Source organism: Cololabis saira, chromosome 8 (genome assembly GCF_033807715.1).
Source record: "Cololabis saira isolate AMF1-May2022 chromosome 8, fColSai1.1, whole genome shotgun sequence".
Taxonomy (NCBI): domain Eukaryota; kingdom Metazoa; phylum Chordata; class Actinopteri; order Beloniformes; family Belonidae; genus Cololabis; species Cololabis saira.
This window is the reverse complement of record NC_084594.1, coordinates 11446170-11470983: the sequence shown is the minus strand read 5'-3', so window position 1 is coordinate 11470983 and position 24814 is coordinate 11446170. Positions and strand designations below refer to the sequence as shown.

Here is a 24814-nt window from a genome sequence, read left to right as displayed (position 1 = left end):
TGCTTTATCCCAATGTATCAGTGTATTGATTTCAAAAGGTCAACTGCAAACATACAGGCAGCTCTGTTAACTGGAAGGCTTGCAGCCTCCTTACTGCAGTATTATTCACCGTTTACACACAGTAAGGGGGGAACATAATCTCAAACAACCAACAGTTAAAACAACACTTAAAAGTATGTGTATTTCAGTTACAGGGGTTAAGTTGTGGAATAGCTTGCCAGATAATCTTAAACAAAGTAAAAACATCATACAGTTTAAAAATAGTTTAAAACAGACCATGATTGGTAAATACCAACAAGATTGAAGGATAAGATGCAAGAGAGAGAATTATGGAATTATGCAGGTAATATTTACTGATCTTTTTGTCCTTGTTTTAATCGGGACTATTTATTATTTATTTTTCCTTTTTTCTTTTCTTACTGGTTCTTTGTTGTTACATAAATTTTTTTTTTGTGTGTTTTGTGTTTGCTTCTTTTTTGGGTGGAAATGCTAGAAAGCATTTGTTGTAGAAAGTGTAAATAATAATAATGTGAAAGTTAAAGGGTAGGCATTTATAAGCTCAGAGCTTCAGCCTGTTCCTTTTCGATCCAAATGATTACACGATATGCTATGAATGAATGTACCATATTGAGCACATGATCGAAATAAATAAATACATAAATACATTGTAGGTATTCTCCGAATGTCATTGAGTTAAAAATTAAAACACAGAGTTTTGAGAGGGAAGGGTTTTAACTTAGGACATTTTACAAAGCAGCTGTCACTTTTCCAAGTCTACTTTTTCACCACTGTGTGCAGCCGGTGAAGGCAGCAGTTGGAGGCTCAAATGTCGGACTCACACCTGAATGAAGAGCAGTAAGTCAATGGCAATAAATGTGTATGAAAGATAAAACAAGATGTTTTACAGGGTGAAAACCTCCTTGATACAGAAAAAAACGACATAATTTATATGTTATTCACTATAATGATGTTGAATATTTCTTATCTGTAGCCTCACTACTATTAACCCGCATCTCATTTCGGTTTAAGCGAGGCTATAGATTATCGTTGCACAGAGGTCATAGTTTCCTTAGTCCTCACATTTGAGTCAGCCCATCTTTCCTTGCCCTTATGGCACTTTTTTAATGAGGTCGAGGAAAAAGGAAAAAAAAACTCGACATGGTCTATAGATGCCATATAAATACATTACAAATACCATAGCAGGAAGTAAAGCAAACAAAAGAAATCAATTAAATCCATAATGAAGGCTTACATAAGGAATGAACAGAAGAAGGTTGTAAATAGATATGATGCATTAATGGGATTTGTGCAGTGTCTATGGCACGGTTTGGAAAATTCTTCCATTTTCAGCATGCAGTCAAATGTAAGTCGAAGTAATAAGTTGTATACGTGTATTTAGTCACATAATTTGCAGTTGAATAGCTTTTGTGTGTTGTTTCCAGCTTTGCTCACATTCTGTTCATCACAGAATAATAACTGAAGCTGCATTGGGTGATTCAGATGAGGAAAAGCTTTCTTGTAACATCTTTTCACTGTTTCATTTGTACAATGACTTTTTGTAATCTGTGACAGCAGTAGGAATCAACAGGCGTTGAGGTAGAAAAAAAACAAACATATTTGCAATGGGCTCGGTTTTTTGGTGAGTTAATGTTGTTTCTGTGCCTTTTGAGCCAGTGAAATGCAAGCCAGTCCAGTTTGAGTAACAGAAGGCTCATCCGATGCCAAAATGGTTTGTAATGCCACGGCGGGTTGCAGCATTTCGTCATGGTAGCAGTTTTTTCTTTTTTTATTTCTCTTTCTTTATTAAATCTCACCCCAGGGGGATGACCAGAACTGTATAAATACTGTATTTACTTAATCTTTGTAACAGCGTCCATGTCCTTGACTGGCAAGTGCTATGTCTGATCCGTAAGTACACCAAACCCCCTGCATAAAGAGAGCAGACGCATTGGGAGTATAAAGAGGGTCGGGGTTTTATGCACACTGTTAAATCTGCCCTAAATTTCACCCAGTAGGAACATTTTTGAGGATAGGTTACATTCTGTAGAGCTGCACTTTTCATCGTCAGACCTACACAATCAAATTGTCAGCAATTATTTGGAAACAAGATGGATTCGATGATTGTAATCATTAGAAAAAAAACAAGCAAATGAAAGACAGCCTTACAAAGAAAACACATTTTTATTTATTTAACACAGCAGGTGATCAGCTCTGTTAATGTTCGGGATACAATGAAAGATCCGAAAACCATTCTCTGCATTCACAAAAGTAATCGCAACTATTTATCATCCAAGAGTTTTGCTCCCCATCTCCCCTTGTAATATGATGCTCCGCTCAGAAGTAACTCACTGCAAGAGCAAGGTTTTAAATATTCCCAACATCGTACTTGTATCAATATTTGAGTCATCGCGATGCATCTAAAGTGTCAAATATTACAGCTGGGGAAGTCGGAGAGGCAGCCAGGAGACTGTCATCTCTCATCAGCTGCCAGGTAGCAAGCAGAACGACCGATGCAATCATTTGTCTGATTGTCTGGCTGCTGAGATCAGAGCTCAGAAACAATAACAACAAGCCCTGTGGTCAAATCCCCCTATGCTTCTTAATAATCCTTCATTTTTCAGATTTTTCTCTCTGCTTGCAGTACACACCACCCTTCCCCGAAAGGTCATTATTTCACTCTAAGCCAAAAGACTGGGTTCAGGTCGGCTTAGGAAGTGAAACCTGAATACATTCTTTATTGTACTGTATATATGAATAAGTACTCTGAGATTTATTGTTATTGATGTAAATATGTCCTCTCTCTTGGCCCTGACCACTTGTTAGGTTTTTCAGTGCACTAAACATATGGATTTGATGGATGACACATAATCTATATTCTTTGTGGGGGCTCAAATGCCTTGTCCTTGAGCGAACGACTACCTGAATATTTCATCTATAGCTTTAGCAACATTCATGATAGCTGGTTCCTCTAAATTACTCGGGCTGCTGAAATAATATCTTTGCACAACAGTTGGCAGGCTGCACATGATGGCAGCATTTAGCCTGAAACCGGCTGCCATATCTGAAGGCTACACATGAGGAAAGGAGCAGCACGGGCGGCCGCTGGAGGATGGATAGTTCATGTCCGTCAGCACTGACCCAGCTAGGGGGGACTCTTAACGGCATACATACTAAACCAGGCTGCAGAGCAAAAAAGACACTGGATTTTTGTAAAATGAACTTCAACTGCTAAATAAATAAATAAATACATAAATAAATAAATAAGCAAGAAAATCAAGCAAATATTCTAGGGGGAGCATTTCTGGTTTTTAAGATTTCTAGCCAAGACATTTTTTCCAACCCCACTGGCTAAGCTATTTTGCTTTTAAATTAGACAAATTGACGAGGTTTATGGAATGTTAGGCTACTTTGTTGTAGTAGTGGAAGATAAAGAACACAAGATTGTATTGATTGGAGCCGTTAAGGCGGATTGGGATCTCAGGTGTCCTGACTGCAGCAACGTCTCCCTTCCAAAGGCTGAATCCTGTACTGTTAGGACTGTATCTCAGGTAAAAATAAATAAATAAAGAATCATTATGGAGTCTGAATGCTCTCTTAAAGAGAGGGTAAAAACTTCAGTGATTCCAGAGAGACTCGGAGTAGAGTTGCTGCTCCTCCGCATCCCGAAGAGCCAGGTGAGATGGATCTGGATTAGTCTGGTTATGCTTAGGTTTCCCCCTGGGCATGCCCTGGGCTCGCTCTGGGCATGTCCGGGTGGAAGAAGACCCCAAGGCAGATCCAGGACATGCTGGAGAGATTCGAAACACAAAACCTCCTATCTGAAGAATACACTCTCCTAAAAGAACAAAACAACACTTGTTTTCTTTAACTACATATTTTTTATTACCAGTGATTTAATTTATTAATAAATGATTGTGGCAGGGTGCAGGATTGGGGCGTGGTCTGCAGGGGAGAGAGGGAGTGCGGGGGAGTGGCGCACAGGTGACGCGGCTGGAACAGCTGATGGTACACAGGTGAATCTAATCATTCTCTGTGTATTTCAGTAGGGTGTGGGCTGTGGAGACGAGAGAAGGACAGAAGCGGAGCAGAGGAGAGAGCAGCTCGGCTGACAATCCTCTGGAGGAACCGTGGTGTTGGTGCACGGAAAAAACCCAATAAAAAGTCCTGAACATATCCCGGTGTCTGCTGTCTCTGTGACCCCGTAGCACACGCTGTGTTACAGTGGCGCCCAACGTGGGGCACAGTAACGATGACAGCAGAACGCGGAGGGGAGATGGAGCGGGCAGTGGCGTCTCTCGCCCGGGCGATGGCGGAGATGTCGGCCATGCTCCAGAGCCAGGCCGAGCGGCAGACCGCCACCCTGGAAGACCTGGCGGCTCAGCAGGCAGGCAGGGGGGGTCGCCCGCCCGCGCCCTTTGCGGGGGTCGTCCTGCAAAAGATGACGGAGGCGGACGACCCCCTAGCTTTCCTCGACACCTTCGAGGCGGTGGCGGAGGCCTGTGATTGGCCGGGGGCTGAATGGGCGGTGCGCCTCCTGCCGCTCCTGTCAGGGGAGGCGCAGATGGCGGCTCTCGCCCTGCCAGCGGCAGCACGCGCCACCTACGGCCAGGTGCGGCGGGCGGTGATGGACCGGCTGGGGCGATCCCCGGAGGACTACCGCCGCCGGTTCAGGGAGCTCAAGCTGGGGCCGACGGACCGCCCCTACACCTTCGCCCACCAGCTCCACGACGCGGCGGTGAGGTGGCTGCGACCCGGCGAGACGGAGGGGGAGAAGCGGGTGGTGCAGCAGATTGTCCTGGAGCAATTCGTCCAGGGGCTCCCCACCCGGACGGCGGCGTGGGTCCGCTGCCATCGCCCGGGGACCCTACAGGAGGCCATCACCCTGGCCGAGGACCATCTGGCGGTCCATCCGGCGGCCGCAGCAGCGGCGGGACCCGCAGCGCGTCCCATCCCTGCGCCGCGCCGGAGGTTCGCCGCGGCAGGGGGTCCGCCAACGAATAACCATGCTTCTCCTTTTTCTCCTCCCCAGAGCTCACACCCGGTTCCGCCCGCGCCAGCTGACCCGGCGGGGGCCCCTCAAACGCCTGGGCAGGGCTGCTGGCGGTGCGGCCAGCCCGGACACATCAGGCGGGAGTGCCCGCTGATGGAGGTGGGCCAGGTGATCCGGGTGGCCGGTCCGCCAGCATCCTCCCCAGACTCAGGAGGGACATACCGGGTTCCGGTAAGGATCCGTGGGGGTATACACTCGGCCTTGGTGGATTCTGGCTGCATGCAGTCTGTAATTCACCAAAGCCTGGTGCGACCCGAGGCTTTGATGAATGTGTCGTCCTGGGTGGAGGTGGTGTGTGTTCACGGTGATGTGCATAAGTACCCCGTGGTACCAGTGGAAATTAGACACAAGGGGAAAAAGCATAGAATAAAGGCCGCGGTTAGCTCCCGCCTTTTGCATCCTCTGATTCTAGGACTCGATTGGCCGGGGTTTGGAAATTTGGTGAGTCAGTGTGTGGGGATGCAATCACGGCAGCCAGGGACATGCGGTATGTGCGCTGTGCTCAGTGGTGACGCGAGGTTGTCCGACGCTGCAGACGGAGAGGGAGAGGGACCCGCGGAGGCTCCGGCGGAGGCTCGGCGGGACCCGCTGCACTCTATGGAAGATTTTCCACTCGAGCAGTCTCGTGATGATACTCTACGCTCAGCCTTCGACCAAGTGATACGAATTGATGGTCACAAGGTGCGCCCTGATGCAGCGCTCACATATCCGCACTTTGCATTGAATAGGGACAGGTTATATCGAGTGAGCCGTGACACTAAATCTGACCGGATTATTACCCAGTTGTTGGTACCAAAGAACCGCCGGGAAATGGTTTTCCAGGCGGCTCATTATAACCCGATGGCTGGTCACATGGGGTGCGACAAAACACTGGCCCGCATAATGGACCGATTTTATTGGCCGGGCATTTGGGGGGAGGTGCGCCGCTGGTGCGCCTCCTGTCCCGAATGCCAGCTAGTTAACTCCCCGGCTGTGCCAAAAGCACCTTTGCAGCCGTTGCCATTAATGGAGGTTCCATTTGAGCGTGTCGCCATGGACCTCATCGGTCCATTTCAGCGGAGCGCACGGGGATATCGTTTTGTACTAGTCCTGACGGATTATGCAACACGTTATCCAGAGGCAGTGCCGCTGCGCACCATCTCGGCAACGAGTGTGGCGCGGGCGCTGCTTCAGGTCATCTCCCGCGTCGGGATCCCGAAAGAGATTCTGACGGACCAGGGCACGCAGTTCATGTCACGAACACTGAGGGAACTTTACGGATTACTGGGCATTACGTCGGTTAGGACCTCCGTTTATCATCCCCAGACAGATGGTTTATGTGAGCGTTTTAACCGGACGCTTAAGTCCATGATCCGTAAGTTCATTCACGAGGACGCTCGGAATTGGGATAGGTGGCTTGATCCTCTGCTGTTTGCAGTGCGTGAGGTTCCCCAGGCCTCAACAGGGTTTTCCCCCTTTGAGCTGCTGTTTGGCAGAACACCACGTGGGGTTTTGGACCTGGTTAAGGAAAACTGGGAGGATGGTCCGAGCCCCAGCAAAAATGAGGTTCAGCACGTCTTGGAGCTGAGAGCAAAACTCCATACACTGGGGAGGCTATCACGGGAGAATTTGCTCTCAGCCCAGGAGCGGCAACAACGGCTGTACAACAGAGGAGCCAGGCTGAGAAATTTCACTCCGGGAGACAAAGTACTTGTATTACTGCCCACTTCTAGCTCCAAATTACTCGCCAAGTGGCAAGGGCCCTTCGTGGTCACACGGCGAGTGGGGGACGTGGACTATGAGGTGGTGCGTCCTGACAGGGGTGGAGCGACACAGATGTATCACGTCAACCTCCTTAAAGCCTGGAGGGAGGCGGTACCGGTCGCTCTGGTGACGCAGGTAAGAGAGAGAGATGAGTTGGGGCCTGAGGTGCCAAACTCGGCGAATCCAGCCTCGCTCGCTTGTGGGGACCAGCTCTCCGCATCCCAGAGGGCAGACCTGGCCTCGTTGCAACAGCGGTTTGCTGATGTGTTCTCTCCCTTACCAGGACGCACTAACCTCATAGAGCACCAGATTGTGACACGCCCGGGGGTGACGGTGCGCTCACGTCCCTACCGGCTGCCGGAACACAAACGCAAAGTGGTGAAGGCCGAATTGGACGCCATGCTGGCAATGGGGGTAATAGAAGAGTCCCACAGTGGCTGGTCTAGTCCCATCGTTCTGGTGCGGAAGAAGGATGGGTCTATACGCTTCTGTGTGGACTATCGCAAGGTGAATGAGGTGTCACGTTTTGACGCGTACCCGATGCCTCGGGTCGACGAGCTCCTGGATCGGCTGGGCACAGCTCGCTTTTTCACGACACTGGATTTGACCAAGGGCTACTGGCAGATTCCCATGTCTCCAGAGTCTAAGGAGATCACGGCTTTCTCCACTCCGTACGGTTTGTACCAATTTCGCACACTTCCGTTCGGCTTGTTCGGAGCCCCTGCCACGTTTCAGCGTCTCATGGACAGAGTACTGCGCCCGCATGCTGCGTATGCTGCCGCCTATCTAGATGACGTCATCATCTATAGTGACAGCTGGGCGGAGCATGTGCGGCAGGTGGGTGCGGTGCTCGGTTCACTGAGACAGGCGGGGCTCACGGCCAACCCGAAGAAGTGTGTGGTTGGACGGAGGGAGGTACGGTATCTGGGGTACCACTTGGGAGGCGGGCAGGTGCGTCCCCAGGTAGACAAGACAGCTGCGATTGCGGCCTGCCCAAGACCCAAGACCAAAAAGGAGGTTAGGCAGTTCTTGGGGCTGGCGGGGTATTATCGGCGGTTCATTCCGGACTTTGCCGATCTGTCCAGCCCCTTGACTGACCTGACCCGAAAGGGTGCCTCAGATCCGGTCCAGTGGACGGAGCAGTGCCAGCAGGTGTTTGAGAGGGTGAAACAGGCCCTCTGCGGGGAGCCGCTCCTTTATACTCCTGACTTTTCTCTCCCTTTTGTTCTGCAGACTGATGCCTCGAACAGAGGGCTGGGGGCCGTTTTGTCCCAGCAGGTGGAGGGGATGGACCGCCCCGTGCTATACATCAGCCGCAAGCTGTCGGAGAGGGAGGGGCGGTATAGCACGGTGGAGAAGGAGTGCCTCGCCATTCGGTGGGCGGTCGGGTCCCTGCGCTACTACCTCCTGGGACGCCCATTCACCCTCTGGTCGGATCATGCTCCCCTCCAGTGGCTCCATCGCATGAAAGATACCAATGGGCGGATCACACGTTGGTATTTGGCTTTACAGCCCTTTAATTTCAGAGTGGTTCACAGGCCGGGGGCTCAGATGGCGGTCCCTGACTTCCTCTCCCGCTCCGGGGGGGGGGAGTTGGCTAGGCCGGACGGTTCCCGGCCTGAGTCGGGCGATGGGGGTATGTGGCAGGGTGCAGGATTGGGGCGTGGTCTGCAGGGGAGAGAGGGAGTGCGGGGGAGTGGCGCACAGGTGACGCGGCTGGAACAGCTGATGGTACACAGGTGAATCTAATCATTCTCTGTGTATTTCAGTAGGGTGTGGGCTGTGGAGACGAGAGAAGGACAGAAGCGGAGCAGAGGAGAGAGCAGCTCGGCTGACAATCCTCTGGAGGAACCGTGGTGTTGGTGCACGGAAAAAACCCAATAAAAAGTCCTGAACATATCCCGGTGTCTGCTGTCTCTGTGACCCCGTAGCACACGCTGTGTTACAATGATACACTGTTTTTGGACAAGATTACTGTGGCAGGGTGGAGGAGCAGCCACTCAGGTGATTGGGCACAGGTGTGCCCAATCAACCTCTCCACCCTGCCTGGCTACATAAGAAGTGGCTGCACAGCAGCAAGGAGGTCTCTGCTGAAGGTGCTGGTGCACGTGAGTCTGCAGTGAACGAGAATAAAAACGTTTCATGCACTAAACCCTGTATCTTCTTTCCTGTCGGTCGGCCCCAGTGGCAACGAGCTTGCTAAAATTACTATGTATTAATAATGCCAACTAGGTATTAATGAGCTGCAAATTGGAGATTATAAGGCTTTCCCCACTTTTCTGGATCATTTTGCAGATAGGAGTTTTTGCGTTAAGCAGAAGATCGATATGTCACCCAGCTGACCAGAGAACGCCTCTTTATCATCCCAGAGGAGCTGGTGGATGGATGGATGGATGGATGGATGGATGGATGGATGGATCTTTCTACATAGCACCGAAAGAAAATGCAGTGCTTCACATAAGCAGCATATAAAAATATAAAATCAGCTAAGAAAGCTTAAAGGGGAACTATTATTAAAAACAAGTTTTTTCTTGCTTTAACATATATAAAGTGGTCTCCCCTCAGCCTGCCAACTCAGAGAAGGAGGAAAGCAACCAAATTCTGCAGTGTCTGTACAGCCGCCTGGATGATCCATCTAGTGTCAGATTCTGCTCCCGTCGTTACGTAACAGCGGGAGCGTTTTACATCGGTTGGCCTCCGATGCGTGAAACCACGCCCACAACTAACTCCGCCGGCCGGAGCTTCCGCCATTTTTTCGTAGCGGTGTATCGCGTCATTCAGGCAGCCAATCAGCACAGTGCCTCATTATCATAGCTCCGCCCACTCAGAATCCCGCATAGATAATGAGGTTAGAGAATGGGAAGATAAAGACATGGCTCAGAGGCTGAATTTCTAATTTATTTAGCAAAAAAATCAAAAGCTTGTTTTTAAGATATTCAAGGTCTATTTAAAATAGGTATTTGATGCCATAATAGGTCCCCTTTAAATGAACTAAAATAAGACGCTAAATTATTACGATCAAATATTTATAAAAAATAAGATGAGTGTTGGTGATTTCCATAATCTGTCTTCGGTAATTGTCTGAAAAAGTTATTTGGGAGTAGGATTAGAGAAGTATCATATTGCTCCCTCTCACATGTAGGCAGACAGAAGGCTGGGTTTATTATAATTCCTCTGCACTGTTGTCTGTAGGGGGTAATAAGCAGAAGATGTAGCAACTCTGCTGAATGCAGTGCTTAGAGGGCTTTTGGCAAAAAACAAAACAAAAGTCGGCAAAGCAGAAAGCCAGAACACACACACACACACCCGTCTGAAGAGTCGCCCTCAAGAGGCACAGTGGTCAACAGTGCGTTGGTTTTACCTGTCAGGAATCTCTCCTTTCATCAAGAAGGCGGTGGAGAGGAAAGCCTGAGGAACCAAAAAGGCCAAAGCACCATAAAAGTAGAGTTCCTTCTGCAAATGTTTTATAAAATCCTCGAGGATTAGAATAATTCTCCGTGCTCAATCAGTTTCTTTAAAATGGCTCTTCTGGGAACATGTTGGGTCGGGATCTTAGTTTACAAAAACAGTCTTCTATGCATTTATGTGTTTTCTCAAAATATTTTCCATTGAGCTTCAGCATCCATCCTTTCCCTTCATGTTCTGTCAAACTACTTAACCCTGATGTCAGTAGACTCTGCTGGAAACAATATTCATGTCTTTTCTCACCAGCTTACAACCTCATTCCTGAAGTCTGTTTTCAAATCAATTAGTTCCACTGCAGCGTGGCCTGACCTGCAGCTTCTGCCAGTAAATCAACCTTGGCCTCCTCCTGGCCCTAGATCCCCCTGGCAGGACTTTGTGATGCTCAATACTATTTAGATGGGGCAGAAACGGCTCGCCGGGTGTGAGTACAGCCGTGGTGCTGACACCACTGTGTCAGCGCTGAAATGCTGCATTGATTTTGTGAAAGATCTGAAGACAAACCTTCGTCAACTCACTTTGACAGGTTGAATTGGGCCATCGACCAGTTTATGGAAGATTTTACGCGGGTAAACCTTCATCAAAGAAATCAGGCTTAAAATGGGCTTCCAGCTGTACTAATACCTGTAAGAGAGGATTTTGGATTGGGAAAGGAAAATTTAACTTCAACGTCTCCTTAAAAAAAAATCTTGGGATCTTGATTTATCCAACTAATTTCATTGAAATATTTTTTAATATATTTTTAAGCCTACTTTTTATATTTCATATACATATTTATAGCCCCTGAGTGTATATATAGTCTCTGAGGTGCATTATTTTTTCTGCTTGAACCCATAAATTTCCCCACTGTGGAGTCAATAATAACATTTTATCTTAATGTCCAACTATTTTGGATTTCCCTTGCTGAATGCAGTGTCTCAGAATTATGATTTAAATTCATTGTTGGAGAGCAGGTCCTGTAAAACCAGCATAGGAAACTCAGTCTGGGTGGCTTGGAATGGCAGTGTGGAGCCTATAATTATGTTGTCATTAAAAAATGTTGCCGTTACAATATGTTTTATGCACATTTCAAAGATGTCTGGCCTAAGGGTAAGTGCATTTTTCTTTGAAGTACCTTAAAAACGTAGAAATGGTAATGTCGTTTCACATAAAAGGATACTTTCAAACTCATTGCACCGGTAGTTTTGATGATTTGATCAGTCGTGAAGATTCAGTCGTGTCTCCTGATCATAACTGCCTATTACAGCCATTATGCATTTAATATGCAACGAGGCTGTCTGTGTGGGTTTGAAATGGGTGGGCTGGGGGGGTCTGGGAGCAAAAACAGTATGGATTACTACTATCAACTTTAGCAGGAGGGAAGCCCAGAGCACTAGTGTATTCCTCTGTATTTACGCTGGCTTTTCTATAACTCAGTTTCCCTTCATACAGGCACTTTAAAGCATAAAAAAAAGTGAAAATGAGAAGTGATCACTGTAAAACTGTTAAGAAAAATCTGTGTGCTTTGTGGATGATGGATGAACACAATCCCGGTGTATGTAAACCCATACATCTACTTGTCAACGCTCTAAACCAGGGGTCAGCAACCCGTGGCTCTAGAGCCGCATGCGGCTCTTTAGCGCCGCCCTAGTGGCTCCTGGAGCTTTTTTAAAAATGTTTGACCTTTTTTTCCCTTTTTTTCTTTTTTTTCTCTTCTTTTTTTCCTTCTTTTCTTCTTTTTTTCTCCTTTTTTTCCTCTTTTTCTCTTTTTTTTTTCTTTTTTTTCTTCTTTTTTCCTTTTTTTCTCTTTTTTTCTTCCTTTTGCCTTTCCTTTTTAATCTCGACATTTCGACTTTTTTCTCTAAATTTTGACTTTTTTCTCTAAATTTTGACTTTTTTCTCAACATTTTGACTTTTTTCACGAAATTTTGACTTTTTTCTAGACATTTCGACTTTTCTAGACATTTCGACTTTTCTAGAAATTTCGACTTTTTTCTCAACATTTTGACTTTTTTCTCAAGATTGTACTTCAACATTAATCTCGGCATTCCGACTTTTTTCTCAAAGTGCATAATGAAAAAATCTTCCCCCATTTAGGCAAGGCAAGGCAAGGCAAATTTATTTGTATAGCACAATTCAACACAAGGTAATTCAAAGTGCTTTACATTGACATTAAAAGCGGCAAGACATAATTAGACAGTAAATAATTCAACATAATTAGACAGTAAATAACAAATATGATTGAATAAGATGATAAGAAAAGAAGTAAAATTAAAGCTGCAAGCAGCGATGAACGGGCCCTCGCATTCACGGCCACCGCCCCCATAAGCATATCAGAAACGACACCACCCACGACTTCCTATGTCAAACCATTCAAAAGATATAGCAGAAAAAAGGGACAGCCAATCAGAAGAAGGGGCGGGGCTAATTCAGGCCAATGAAGGTCAAGGACTCAATACCGAGTCCCATGACACCACCCACAACTCTTTATGTCAAACCATTCAAAAGTTATGGCAGAGAAAAGTATTCTAGGGGGCGCTGTTGAGCCATTTTGCCACGCCCATTAATGCAAACCATGAAATATCAAATTTATCGCCAGTCCTGGCTTGCATGCAAAATTTGGTGACTTTTGGAGAACTATCAAATATGGACCAATCAGATGAAAGGGGGCACGCTTTTTGGCGTCTAGCGTCGCCACGGTAACACTTTTGAAAGAGAAAAGTAATGCGCGTAGTCGCAGGATGGAGACGCACATTTTGATGTATAACACACCTGGGTGCACGTTACGGTTCGGGCCGTATTAATTAACGAAAGAATGGCATAAATTGCGCCAAAATTACACAATTAATTCAAAATGGCCGACTTCCTGTTCGGTTTTTGGCCATGGCGCCAAGAGACTTATCTTTAAGTTGTGCCATGATACAGATGTGTACTGATTTTCGTGCATGTACGTCAAACCGTATTGTGGGGGCTTGAGGCACAAAGTTTTCCGGGGGGCGCTGTTGAGCCATTTTGCCACGCCCATTAATACAAACCATGAAATATCAAATTTATCGCCAGGCCTGCCTTGCATGCAAAATTTGGTGCCTTTTGGGGAACTATCAAATATGGACCAATCAGATGAAGGGGGGCGCGCTTTTTGGCGTCTAGCGTCGCCACGGTAACGCTTTTGAAAGAGAAAAGTAATGCGTGTTGTCGCAGGATAGAGACGCACGTTTTGATGTATAACACACCTGGGTGCACGTTACGGTTCGGGCCGTATTAACTGCCGAAGGAATGGCATAAATTGCGCCATAGTGACACGATTAATTCAAAATGGCCGACTTCCTGTTCGGTTTCGGCCATGTCGCCAAGAGACTTTTCTTTAAGTGGTGCCATGATACAGGTGTGTAGCGATTTTCGTGGATGTACGTCAAACCGTATTGTGGGGCTTGAGGCACAAAGTTTTCCGGGGGGCGCTGTTGAGCCATTTTGCCACGCCCATTAATGTAAACCATTAAATATCAAATTTTTCGCCAGGCCTGACTTGCATGCAAAATTTGGTGACTTTTTGGGCACGTTTAGGGGGGCAAAAAGGCCCTCCTTTCGTCAGAAGAAAAAAGAAAAAAAATTCCTACAGATACAATAGGGCCTTCGCACTGAAGGTGCTCGGGCCCTAATAATAAAAAGCACAATCTGTTAAAAATAAGGGCAGTAGAATACAGCAGGTAAGTTTAATTTAAGAGTACGCTTGAGTAAACAGTAATGTTTTTAACCCTGATTTAAAGGAGCTGACAGTTGGAGCAGACCTCAGGTCTACAGGAAGTTTGTTCCACCGGTGAGGAGCAGAATAACTGAACGCTGCCTCACCTTGCTTGGTTCTGGTTCTTGGGAACCAGAACAAACCAGATCCAGATGAACCTCAGGGGTCTGGGAGCTTCATAGGAACTAACAGATCAACCATGTTTTTTGGTCCAAGACCTTTCAGGTCTTTGTAGACCAGCAGTAAGATTTTAAACTCTATCCTTTGACTAACTGGAAGCCAGTGTAGTGATTTCATGACTGGTGTAATATGGTCCAGTTTCCTGGTGTTTGTAAGGACTCTGGCGGCAGGTTCTGGATCAGCTGCAGCTGCCTGATAGATTTCTTGTTAAGGCCTGTAAAGATCCCATTGCAATAATCCAACCTACTGAAAATGAATGCATGAATACGTTTTTCCATGTCTTGTTTAGACAGAATCCCCTTAATTCTAGCAATGTTTTTTAGGTGGTAATAGGCAGATTTAGTGATAAACTTTAGATGGCGAGAGGCAGCGGTACACCCTGGACAGGTCGCCAGTCCAACGCAGTAATTTTTATAGCTAATATAGATACATGCAGCATGTGTTGCCTTTATTCTAAGGCTTATACAAGACTTTTCATTTTTTGCAGCTCCAGACATATTTGTTTTTTGTGTTTTTGGTTCAATATGGCTCTTTCAACATCTTGCGTTGCAGACCCCTGCTCTAAGCTCTTTCGTTCGTCTCGTGTAGGTACGGAGACATGGTACCAAAGACAATCGCTGGCAAGATCTTTGGCTCCATCTGCTCCCTGAGTGGCGTGCTGGTGATCGCCCTGCCCGTCCCCGTCATCGTCTCCAACTTCAGCCGCATCTACCACCAGAACCAGAGGGCGGACAAGCGCCGCGCTCAGAAGGTAAAAGCTGGTTCCACACAGGAAGTTAAGGGTTAACAGTGTGTCGGAGCATGTCCCTGCACACCACTGTATTACCTGATGTTTACAAGTGCACACTTTATTTCAACAAGGCTAAAGTGCCAAAGGCTAATGAAATATTATGAAGTTAATTTGAAAGATTGGAACATTTCATGTAAAAACACTGTGTGGGTGATTACTACAAGTTATGCCTTAAAACCTGTCTCGTGATGTGTTTTTTTAATCATTTTTTAAAAAGTGGTGACGGATTAAGAAATGTTGATAGATTAATTATTTTTTCCAAGACAATACATGAGGTTTATTACAGAATTCATAAAGAAGTGATGGTGAAAGGGATTGACCCCAATTAGAGATTGTGTTATTTCCATGCAAATCTCTTGTCCTTCGGTCCTGCTTCACCCCGGTCTTTTTTTTTTTTTTTGCACCATCACACAGAGGAAATTTGTTCTCGCCTGGATAGAAATTAATTTAATGACCTTAATGATACACACACTCCTTATCGTCCTCTCGCAGACGTACGTGGAAAGCACACACTTCAGCTGCAAGTACCAAATGTTAGCCAGCTACTCACCACAGCCCCCCCTGTAGGCTTGACCTTTCCGCAGAGTGAGATAAGAGTGCTATTGAGTTAGAGAGCAACCCCAGATAGCTAATTGAGGGAAAGAAAAGTCTGATTTTAATCCACAGGGATTGTCAGTTATCTCATGCATATACTGTTCTGAATCCAGTGAAACATAATGCTCTTTCACTCGTCCACGCGCTCCACCGTGCCTTCAGTTCTGGAGGAAAGACGTCTGACCACCAAGCTGTGGAGCAGCAAGAAATGATTGAGAGAACTGATACTATAAACCGGTGATTTAAGATTCATTGCGTTTGTTTTTGGATCAAACACGATTCTTTAACTAATGAGGAAATGCAGTACTAAAGTGAATTTCTACACACTGTATTAGTTTCAGCTGACACAATACCATTAAGCAAAATTATTAATTCATGCAGCATTTTTTTTTCTTTATAATAAATGGTTTAGCAATCCACATGAAAGACTACACGGCTGCATGTGATCAAAGGAAGCTCATGCATAATTCTCTGAGAGCCTTTTACTAAATCATAGCTTCAATTCAGTTACACTTTCTTGGTTAATAAAGTTATTCATTCTTTTGGGTGATCGCTCCACAGCTATGGCACTAAATATCACATTACAAATACAGCTTGTTTAAATAGAGCTCCATAATGCTTTCATAGAAGAAAATTATTAGCCTTTTTATTATGACAAAATATTTTTCTAATATTGACATCTTTATGTGGGCATGATTGAAGCGTTGTCTCGCAACAGAAACTGGAAGTGCTGGACAGAACAGCCAGAGTTTTTTATTTTTTTATCAAAAATTGTTATTTCTTTACTGCGATGGACTGGCGACCTGTCCAGGGTGTAACCTGCCTCTCGCCTGTAATGAGCTGGGATAAACTCCAGCAGACCCCTGTGACCCTGCGAAAGATAAAGGGGGTATAGAAAATGGATGGATGGATGTTATTTCTTTATTTATTATTTTTAGTATTATTATCATTAAAAGTTTATAAAACACAAGTACTACATAATTTAAACCATTTTTTTTTATATATATTTTAGGGCTTTTTTGTGCATTTGTATTACATTTTTGTATTATTATTTATCAAAAATATTGTGAAACAGTGCTGAAAAATGTGTACTTTTTCCACTTTTTTCATGGTCAGAGGTTCAGTTTGTTTGAAAAAAAATGAATAATGCAGGACATCTTAATGTACCCACAGATTTTGACAAACACAACAGTCATTTTGCATTTTTTTTTTTTTTTATAGATAATAACGGTAGACTTTTGGAGTGTGTTAGTCTCTCTATAACATGCTTGGCCAAAACATTTTGTCGACTGCATAAAAATGTTTAGAAACAAAGAAAAATACTGGGCATGAATTATTTTTTATACATTTGATAATATAATGTGATTAGTTCAATTATGAATACAAGTCAGGATAAAAGGGTCAAATGATATTAAGGTATTGTCTTACCATGCTCTGGAAGCTGCTGATTTACAAAAGAATCTCTACAAAACATCCTAACACTCAGAAGAACATGAGAGAACGTTTGCTTAAAGCCACTCTATGTAGCAATACCACGTCTGAACACATGGGGGCAGCACATCCTGATGTGCGACTGTCAGTCCCAGGCTGAAGACACAAAGTGGTTTTATAAAACATGCCGGACAGTCCTTACTCATTAGTGCAGTATAGTCAGTGGCTCTTTTGTCAAACACAGCAGATGTATCTTATAAGCCTCCTCATGTGGTCAGAAGTGCTACTGCTACATGAGGTGGCTTTAGGTCTTGTATTGGACTGCTTTACCACTTAACGACCACCCTTACGACTGCTTTACGAAAAAAGTGGTGCTCCAAGATTATCGCAGTCCTTGTATTACTTACAATAAAATGCTGTGTTCAGTATCAAGTATACTGATCACAAAAATGCAAACCTACTCTGAAAAATAACTCCTGACAGTAATAATTAATGTTCTTCTTAGTTTTGTTTGTGTAGAATATGGTTAAAAACACAACAGAATAGAAAAATACGACCTGTACAAGTGCTGATACTGGCTTATTTAATTTACTGTGCTTCTATATTAGTTTATACTGTTCAGTTGGTGAAAGAAGACTCCCGAGAGGCCAGGCTTACTTGATTTGTGGATCCAATTTCGAAAAAATCTCATTGAACTGTTACAAGAAAACTAACAAAGTTTTTTTTTATCTTCTTCCCCCTAAACTTTGTGAAGTGGCACGGAGAATCAGTGGTTAGAGCTGGCCCTAGAGCGGAAGGTTGTGGGTTTGAAGCAGCTTGCTGGCTGTGGTTCTCCGTGTTGGAGTTGACATGATGTCGAAGTGCCTGTATGGGTTTTCTCCTGATCCTGCAGTGTCCACAGTCTACTCTCCAGGGACATGCATTTTGGGTCTAAATGTGATTGTGAATTGGTTATACAAGTGAGAATAAGGGACTGGCTGTCTCCCTGTCTGTGTGACGGACTAACCACCTGTCATGTCACCTAAGTCAGCTGGATCCCAGTCCCATGTAACGTTTTACTGAGGTAAGACAACCCGCTCTCATTACTAATGGTGACTGGCAGCCTTTGATACTTAAGAATCATAGTACAGAGTAAGAATTTCCACCCAGTTTTCTGCTCTAAACATTTATCTATATGATAAATACACCCAGTACTCGAGTTGAGGGGGGATGGCATTCCCCCCTGAAATAAAAACGGTCAAAATCATCCCCCCCTTTCCTTGTCATTTATCAATGAATGTGGTTTTACTGCTATTTCAACATTTGGAATTATTACCAGAAAAATAACACCAGAAAAACAACTTATTTGACAATTTTCACCTGTTTTAAGTAAATTTTCACTTGAAATAGGTAGAAAAATCTGCCAGTGGGACAAGATTTATCTTCTTATTACAAGCAAAAAAATCTTGTTCCACTGGCAGATTTTTCTACTTATTTCAAGTGAAAATCTACTTGAAACAGGTGAAAATGTTTAGTTTTTTTTGCCAGTGATGAGTCTTGTTTTAAGTGTAATGAGGTTTCTTTACTAAAATGAGACATTTTAACTAGAAATAAGACAAATATTCTTGTTAAGATTTTGAGTTTTTGCAGTGATCCATTTTACTTATCCTGTGAAGGACAGAGTCATATTGATAAGTTCAGAAAACTGTTTTATATTGTTGTGTTTTGATGTATTTGATGTAAGCCCAGTGGATATTTAAAGCTTACAGAAGGCTGCATTTAACTGCTGCTATGTCATTCCTGCAGTATTTCTGCAGGTGTTTTGGTCAGTGCTATTATTTGTAATATATTATATTATTTGTAATCAGCACAAATTATCTGTCCCCATATGATAAAATCCACCATCCCCCCTGATTTTATTTTACAACTCGAGTACTGAATGCACCCAAATTCAAATTGTGACTGTGCTCCTGTGCGTCGCTTTTGTTAACAAATTGACAGAAACGCCTCTAATACGGTGTGTTTACTCTGCTTTCCATATGTGTAAAGTTTGAAAACAGAACAAGAACATGGGAAATGTGGAGAACGAGATCTGTTTTTTGCTAAATCTGTTTATTTGGTCTACCATGCTCTCTCCTGGCTTTTGCCGTCTTCTCTACATCCCATTTGTCTTCATTCTTCTATAACAACGCACTGCCCCAGGCTCCCATTACAATTATGCAGTCATCTGAGGGTATGACTTTACAACGTGTCTTGTTGTGTATCCATTGTTGCTTCTCAGGCAGAAAATAGAAAAAGTAGATAATCCAAATTGGATTTAATGATAGTCATTGCCTGCTAACTGCTGCGGTGTCTGTGCATCGATGTAAAGTACATTTTCTCTCTCTTCTTCAAGTTCAGTAGCCCTCAGTGGGCTTAACGCGACACAGAAACACACCCTGATGCTTATCCTCCTATTTCTACGCAGAGGTGTCAAGTAACAAAGTACAAATACTTCGTTACCTTACTTAAGTAGAAATTTTGGTTATTTATACTTCACTGGAGTAATTATTTTTCAGACGACTTTTTACTTTTACTCCTTACATTTTCACACAATTATCTGTACTTTTTACTCCTTACATTTTAAAAACAGCCTCGTTAATCTATTTCATTTCGGCCTTTAAAAAAAAGCTATCCAGTTAAATTGTGCCATCCGGATAGAGTGAATTTGGTTGTGGTTGGATGAGAAGTATAAACATAATACCATTCTGACACCCTATTGGTTTGTGCGCGTCTGCTCTCTGAAACACATGCTCAATAGTACACATATATGGTTCTTTAATATATTTGCATTATACTAAGATGCATTCATTTTCAATGGCTTTTGTCCTTAATGGCTTTTTTCCCCCTTACATTACTTTTACTTTTATACTTTAAGTAGTTTTGAAACCAGTACTTTTATACTTTTACTTGAGTAAAAAACTTGAGTTGATACTTCAACTTCTACAGGAGTATTTTTAAACTCTAATATCTATACTTCTACCTGAGTAATGAATGTGAATACTTTTGACACCTCTGTTTCTACGATCATTTTAAAAAACAGAGCTCCAGTTTCTTTTTTTCTTTTTTAAATTCATTCATAAACCAGAGATTTAGCAGCCGCCATCAGTGGCGATGGCGAGTGGTGAGGCGGTAAATGTACTGAGGTTGCACCTGTACTAGGACGGCAAAGTCGAGTGTAGCTACTATGCAGCCTAACAGGTTGTTGAGTAAAAGGAATAGGGAAAAGACGGGAGAAGTGAAGGAAAAAACAAGAACAAGAACAGAGACAGAAAAAAGGAGATTTAAAGGAAAAATGAAGAGAGTTGAGGACACAAAGAAGGGAGAGACTCACACAGAGAGAGAGGTCTGATTGGAGTACAAGAAAAGGAAAAGAGAAAAGGAGAAATTGGTCTCCATATTGCGGTAGTTTCAGGGCTCACTTGTCAGAGGTGAACGTTTCAAGCCCTTTCCTGCTGCAGTCCAGCTGTCTGACTGCCGAACTGTGGGTGGTTATGTTGAAGCTTTCAGAACGGGCTTGATTTGTGCGCTGAACCAAGACCACGGATGAAGTAAAATCACCCGAATCCATCATCATAGAGTGCTGAAGAGGCTTAGACTGAACACACTGTGGAGTAATCTACCTAAAATAACTTCTCCAGCCAATGCCCTTTCCTGCATTTAGAGGGCATTTACCCTCCAAGATGAAATGGGAGGACATGCATCTTTTGTGATTTGTGAGAATTTTAACAAACAATCTTTTCTATAATTATCAAGATACATTTTTTTTGTAGCGGGGTTAACGTATGAGATACTGTTTTTCAACTCTGAATGATATCGCATACTTCTAAAGTAGAACAAGATATGAAAAAAACATGAAAAGAAAGCTGAGTGAAATGTAGAAACAGTGTTTTATTTCACATAGAGGTGACCTTGTAAAACATACCTGAAAATAAAGATAAAGATTAAATTGGAGTTAAAAAATGGACTCCTTAAATCATGATGATAAAACTACGAATTTACCTTGTAATTTCTGCTTCTTTTTTTTTTTTTTTTTTATATATCTTTTTATTTCACAATAATTTTCACAATTCACATTTTCACATACATCAAGGGAGAACAAAATTAAACAAATATTTAAAAAATAAATAAAATATATAATGGATAATGGCACTATATATATATATATATATATATATATATATATATATATATATATATATATATATATATATATATATATATATATATATATATACATATATATCCATACATACATACATACATACATATAAGGCACAAGTTCGAAAATAGAGATACTCATTGGTTCCCTTTGGAAAAATTCTCCAGTTTTGTAAATAATGGAAACCAAAATTCTTGAAAAATATGACCACGGTTTTACTTTTCCAAAGTTAATTTTTCCAATGGTAAAAAAACTGAAATTTGATCCAAAAAAAACTTGAAAGTTGGAGGGGAATCACCTTTCCAAAGTAAAAGTATACATTTCTTAGCGAAGTATGTGATCATAATTAATATCCTGCTTTTTTTCCGGTCTAACTGAAGATCCAGTGTGTCATTTGATAAATACAAATTGGAGCTTAACTCAAAATGAATTTCTAATACTGATTGTGTGAAGGAATTAATTGATTTCCAGAAAGATCACATAATTTCTGCTTCTAAAAGAAACCAAATGACACATTTAAGGAGCTGTTGCATCTGTCTGATTGACAGGAAACCATGGCCCAAAAAGGAGGATGGAAACAATGACAAAGATGATGAAACTTTTTAAAAAAGAAAAATAAGTGAGTTTGTTGTTCCCAGTCCCAATCTTGCAGCAAATCTAGAAGCAAACAAAACTTTAAAAACTAAAAATTTGAAAGACAGAAGTAGTCCAAATAAGATATCAAAGCAACAGGGGGAAAAAAATAAAAATAAATAATAAAAAAGTGTACTACTTGGAAATTGAAAATGTACAACAGAAGAAATGGAAAAATAAAAAGGCAGAAACAAGAGTCAATATTTGTGCCGGAACTGTAAGAAATAATTTCAAGAAAATGGGATTTACGTCCACGAAAACCAAATGTAAGCCACCGCCGGGACCCCCACGGAAGAAAAGACGGTTGCAGTCCATAAAGTTTATATTGTCTTTGGTTTACAATTAAACTTTGCTGGTTGTTTTATCTTAGACGAGGTATTTTGGGTTGTTCTTTACTTTACATTTTTCGCCTTCATCAGAGTGTCACATGATGGTGTGTGACTCGTCTTTATCAGCTTATGTTCAATGAACAATCAGAGCTGGGTAGAGTAGCCAAAAATTGTACTCAAGTAAAAGTACTGTTACTTCAGAAAAATATGACTCAAGTAGAAGTAAAAAGTAGCCATCCAAATAATTACTTGAGTAAAAGTAAAAAAGTACTTGGTGAAAAAACTACTCAAACTACTGAAGTAAAACTACTGAAGTAGTGTAACTGAGTAACTGTTGAGTAACGTCTGATTTATTTTATTTAACACAACCATTCTAACAGACAAAAGTACAAAACAATCATCTTCAGGTAAATTAAATCAATAAAATAATAAAATTAATTTAAATTAATTTAAAAAAATTAAATAAGCTTAAAGTAAATTCAAGTACTTTAATAAATAATAAAATAAATAAAATAACAGAATAAAAAAATAAATTAAGATCAAGTAGCACAAAATTTCAAGCCTTTGTACTTTTCTTTTTTAACCAGGCTCCGCGGGCAGAACTAGAACAAGTCCATGAACTCATATAAACTCTGTGTGTGTGTTTGAGTCTGTGTGTATGTGAAAAAACATGCAAAAACACAAAGAATCACTCAGTGATGTCATGAGATTGACTCGTACGCGGATAAAAGGGATAAAAGAAAAGTAACAGCTCAACGTAGCCTAATGTAGCGGAGTAAGAGTAACAGTTTCTTCTTCACAAATCTACTCAAGTAAAAGTAAAAAGTATAGAGATCCAAAACTACTCCTAAAAGTACAACATTTCCCAAAACGTACTCAAGTAAATGTAACGGAGTAAATGTAACTCGTTACAACCCACCTCTGGGCTTGACTCACCTGTGAGATTTGACGTGGCCTCCCTGATCCAGCCCTGGTGTTTCTTGTCGTCGGTGCGGATGACTTTTCCCAGTCCATGACGGGATTTTCTCTTTTGCAGTGATCGGTGATGGCTGACTTGTACTGTTCCTGTTGGGCCTTTTCTTTTATTGCTCTTCTTAATCTTGTTGTTGTCTCCTTCTCACACTCCTTTTTGTGTTTTTTCTTTCTTGTAATAAAACTCCTTGTCAGCCTGATGTTATGTGGTAAAGAACAACCTAAAAAACCTTGTCTGAGATAAAAGTTTAAGGTTGCAGTTGCAGTCCTTTGTCCTTTGTCATGGGGTGTAGATGATTTGGAACGAGTGATATTCAGTGATGAATCATGAAGCTGCACCAGGCGAGCGGATGATGTTGGAACCATTGTTTGGTGCAGGTGCGATGAAACGTATAAGGATGACTGGCTGGAGAAAGCAAGCCAATTTCCACATTCAGTGATTATATTGGGTTGCATGTCAGACGGAGGACCAGGGAAGAAGGCAGTCATTAACTTGACAGTAAATACACAGGTTTAAACTGAAATTCTGGCCAGTTTTCTTATTCCGTCCTATGAAAATAGGTTTGGTGATGAAGTAATTTCCAGGATGATATTGCACCTTGCTGCAGAGTAAAGAGTGTCAACACCTTTCTACGGGAAAGTCATATCAACTCAAACCATCCAGATTTTAGGCAGAATAAAAATGTGTTTTAAATTGAGGGAAAAAAAGGGCTTCTTTCTCCAAAGCTTATTCTGTAAACTGCTATCCAAGAGAGCTGGAACCTGGTTGATGCAGAAGATATAACATTGGTGAAATTGCTGCCTCAAAGAAAAATAAAAAAAATCAGATTGACTTATTTTTTCCATCATTTTGTTCCTGTACTCTGCTGGAAATAATTGCATTTGTTTTCCATATAGTGTTATTTACTAAAAACTAAATAAAAGAAAACAAAGAAATGAAGTATGTTTTACAAAGCCAGACTATTCAGCTGTCAAAAAAAATTGTAATAACTCTAATTTTATTTCTTTTTTCTCCTCCGAAATTACATACCTGAATAGACATCCTGGAGGAGTGGTCATTTTATATTTATACCCTTGGGTTGTACAACAATCACCATTTCCACCATATCAAGCAGTAAATCAACTGAATTTGTGCATTAGCAGCACATGAAAAGACAAGCGCCATGGTAATCTGAGATAGCAGTGCTTTTATCCCATCTTGAAAGAAATAAAATAACTTAGCTGACACAAAACTGTTGTAGAGCCGTCCACAGATAGTATCCTAACATGGCCATCTGTGGAGAAGATAAAAGCCGCCTGTCAGGTTTTCTTTGATCAAAGATGTGACAATATGACTGATGTAACGATGTAAGTTAATCAGCAGCTGCTGCAGATCTGTGCTCGCTGCAAAAATCTCTCGCTGCAGTCGCAGCGATCCAGACTTGTGACCCAACAGATGATGATTTGAAATGAAACGCTCACAAACTGTCATATAATCATAAGACAAACTTTGAAGTGCACCTGTCCTGCTTTTCCAGCTTTTTGTACTTATCTAAGTTGTTGCATTCTTGCCTTAGATGTCGTCATAAGACATACATTTATAAAAAGTAAAATACATCAAAAAGTTAGATGTGCAAGGTGATCTTATATTTTTAACCACAGTATTTCCTAATCTTGCAAACTCTACAAACTCTCTCTCCCTCTGGCAAGGCTTTACTTTAGGACTTCCACCAACTACATCACGAGGTGG

General features: G+C 42.5%; 2 protein-coding genes across 2 annotated transcripts in view; both read left to right on the top strand.

Annotated features, from left to right (window-relative positions):
• Positions 1-8694, top strand: part of LOC133448336 (zinc finger protein 213-like) — an 81382-nt gene extending 72688 nt beyond the window's left edge. The window contains exons 2-3 of the mRNA XM_061726759.1: positions 4044-5221; positions 8563-8694. Coding sequence (XP_061582743.1) covers positions 4250-5221; positions 8563-8565 — 975 coding nt within the window. The 5' untranslated portion in view covers positions 4044-4249 and the 3' untranslated portion in view covers positions 8566-8694. The remainder of the gene's footprint in view (positions 1-4043; positions 5222-8562) is intronic.
• Positions 1-24814, top strand: part of LOC133448335 (potassium voltage-gated channel subfamily D member 3-like) — a 140316-nt gene that overhangs the window by 77894 nt on the left and 37608 nt on the right. Inside the window, exon 2 of the mRNA XM_061726758.1 lies at positions 14745-14907. Within this exon, the coding sequence (XP_061582742.1) occupies positions 14745-14907 (163 nt within the window). The remainder of the gene's footprint in view (positions 1-14744; positions 14908-24814) is intronic.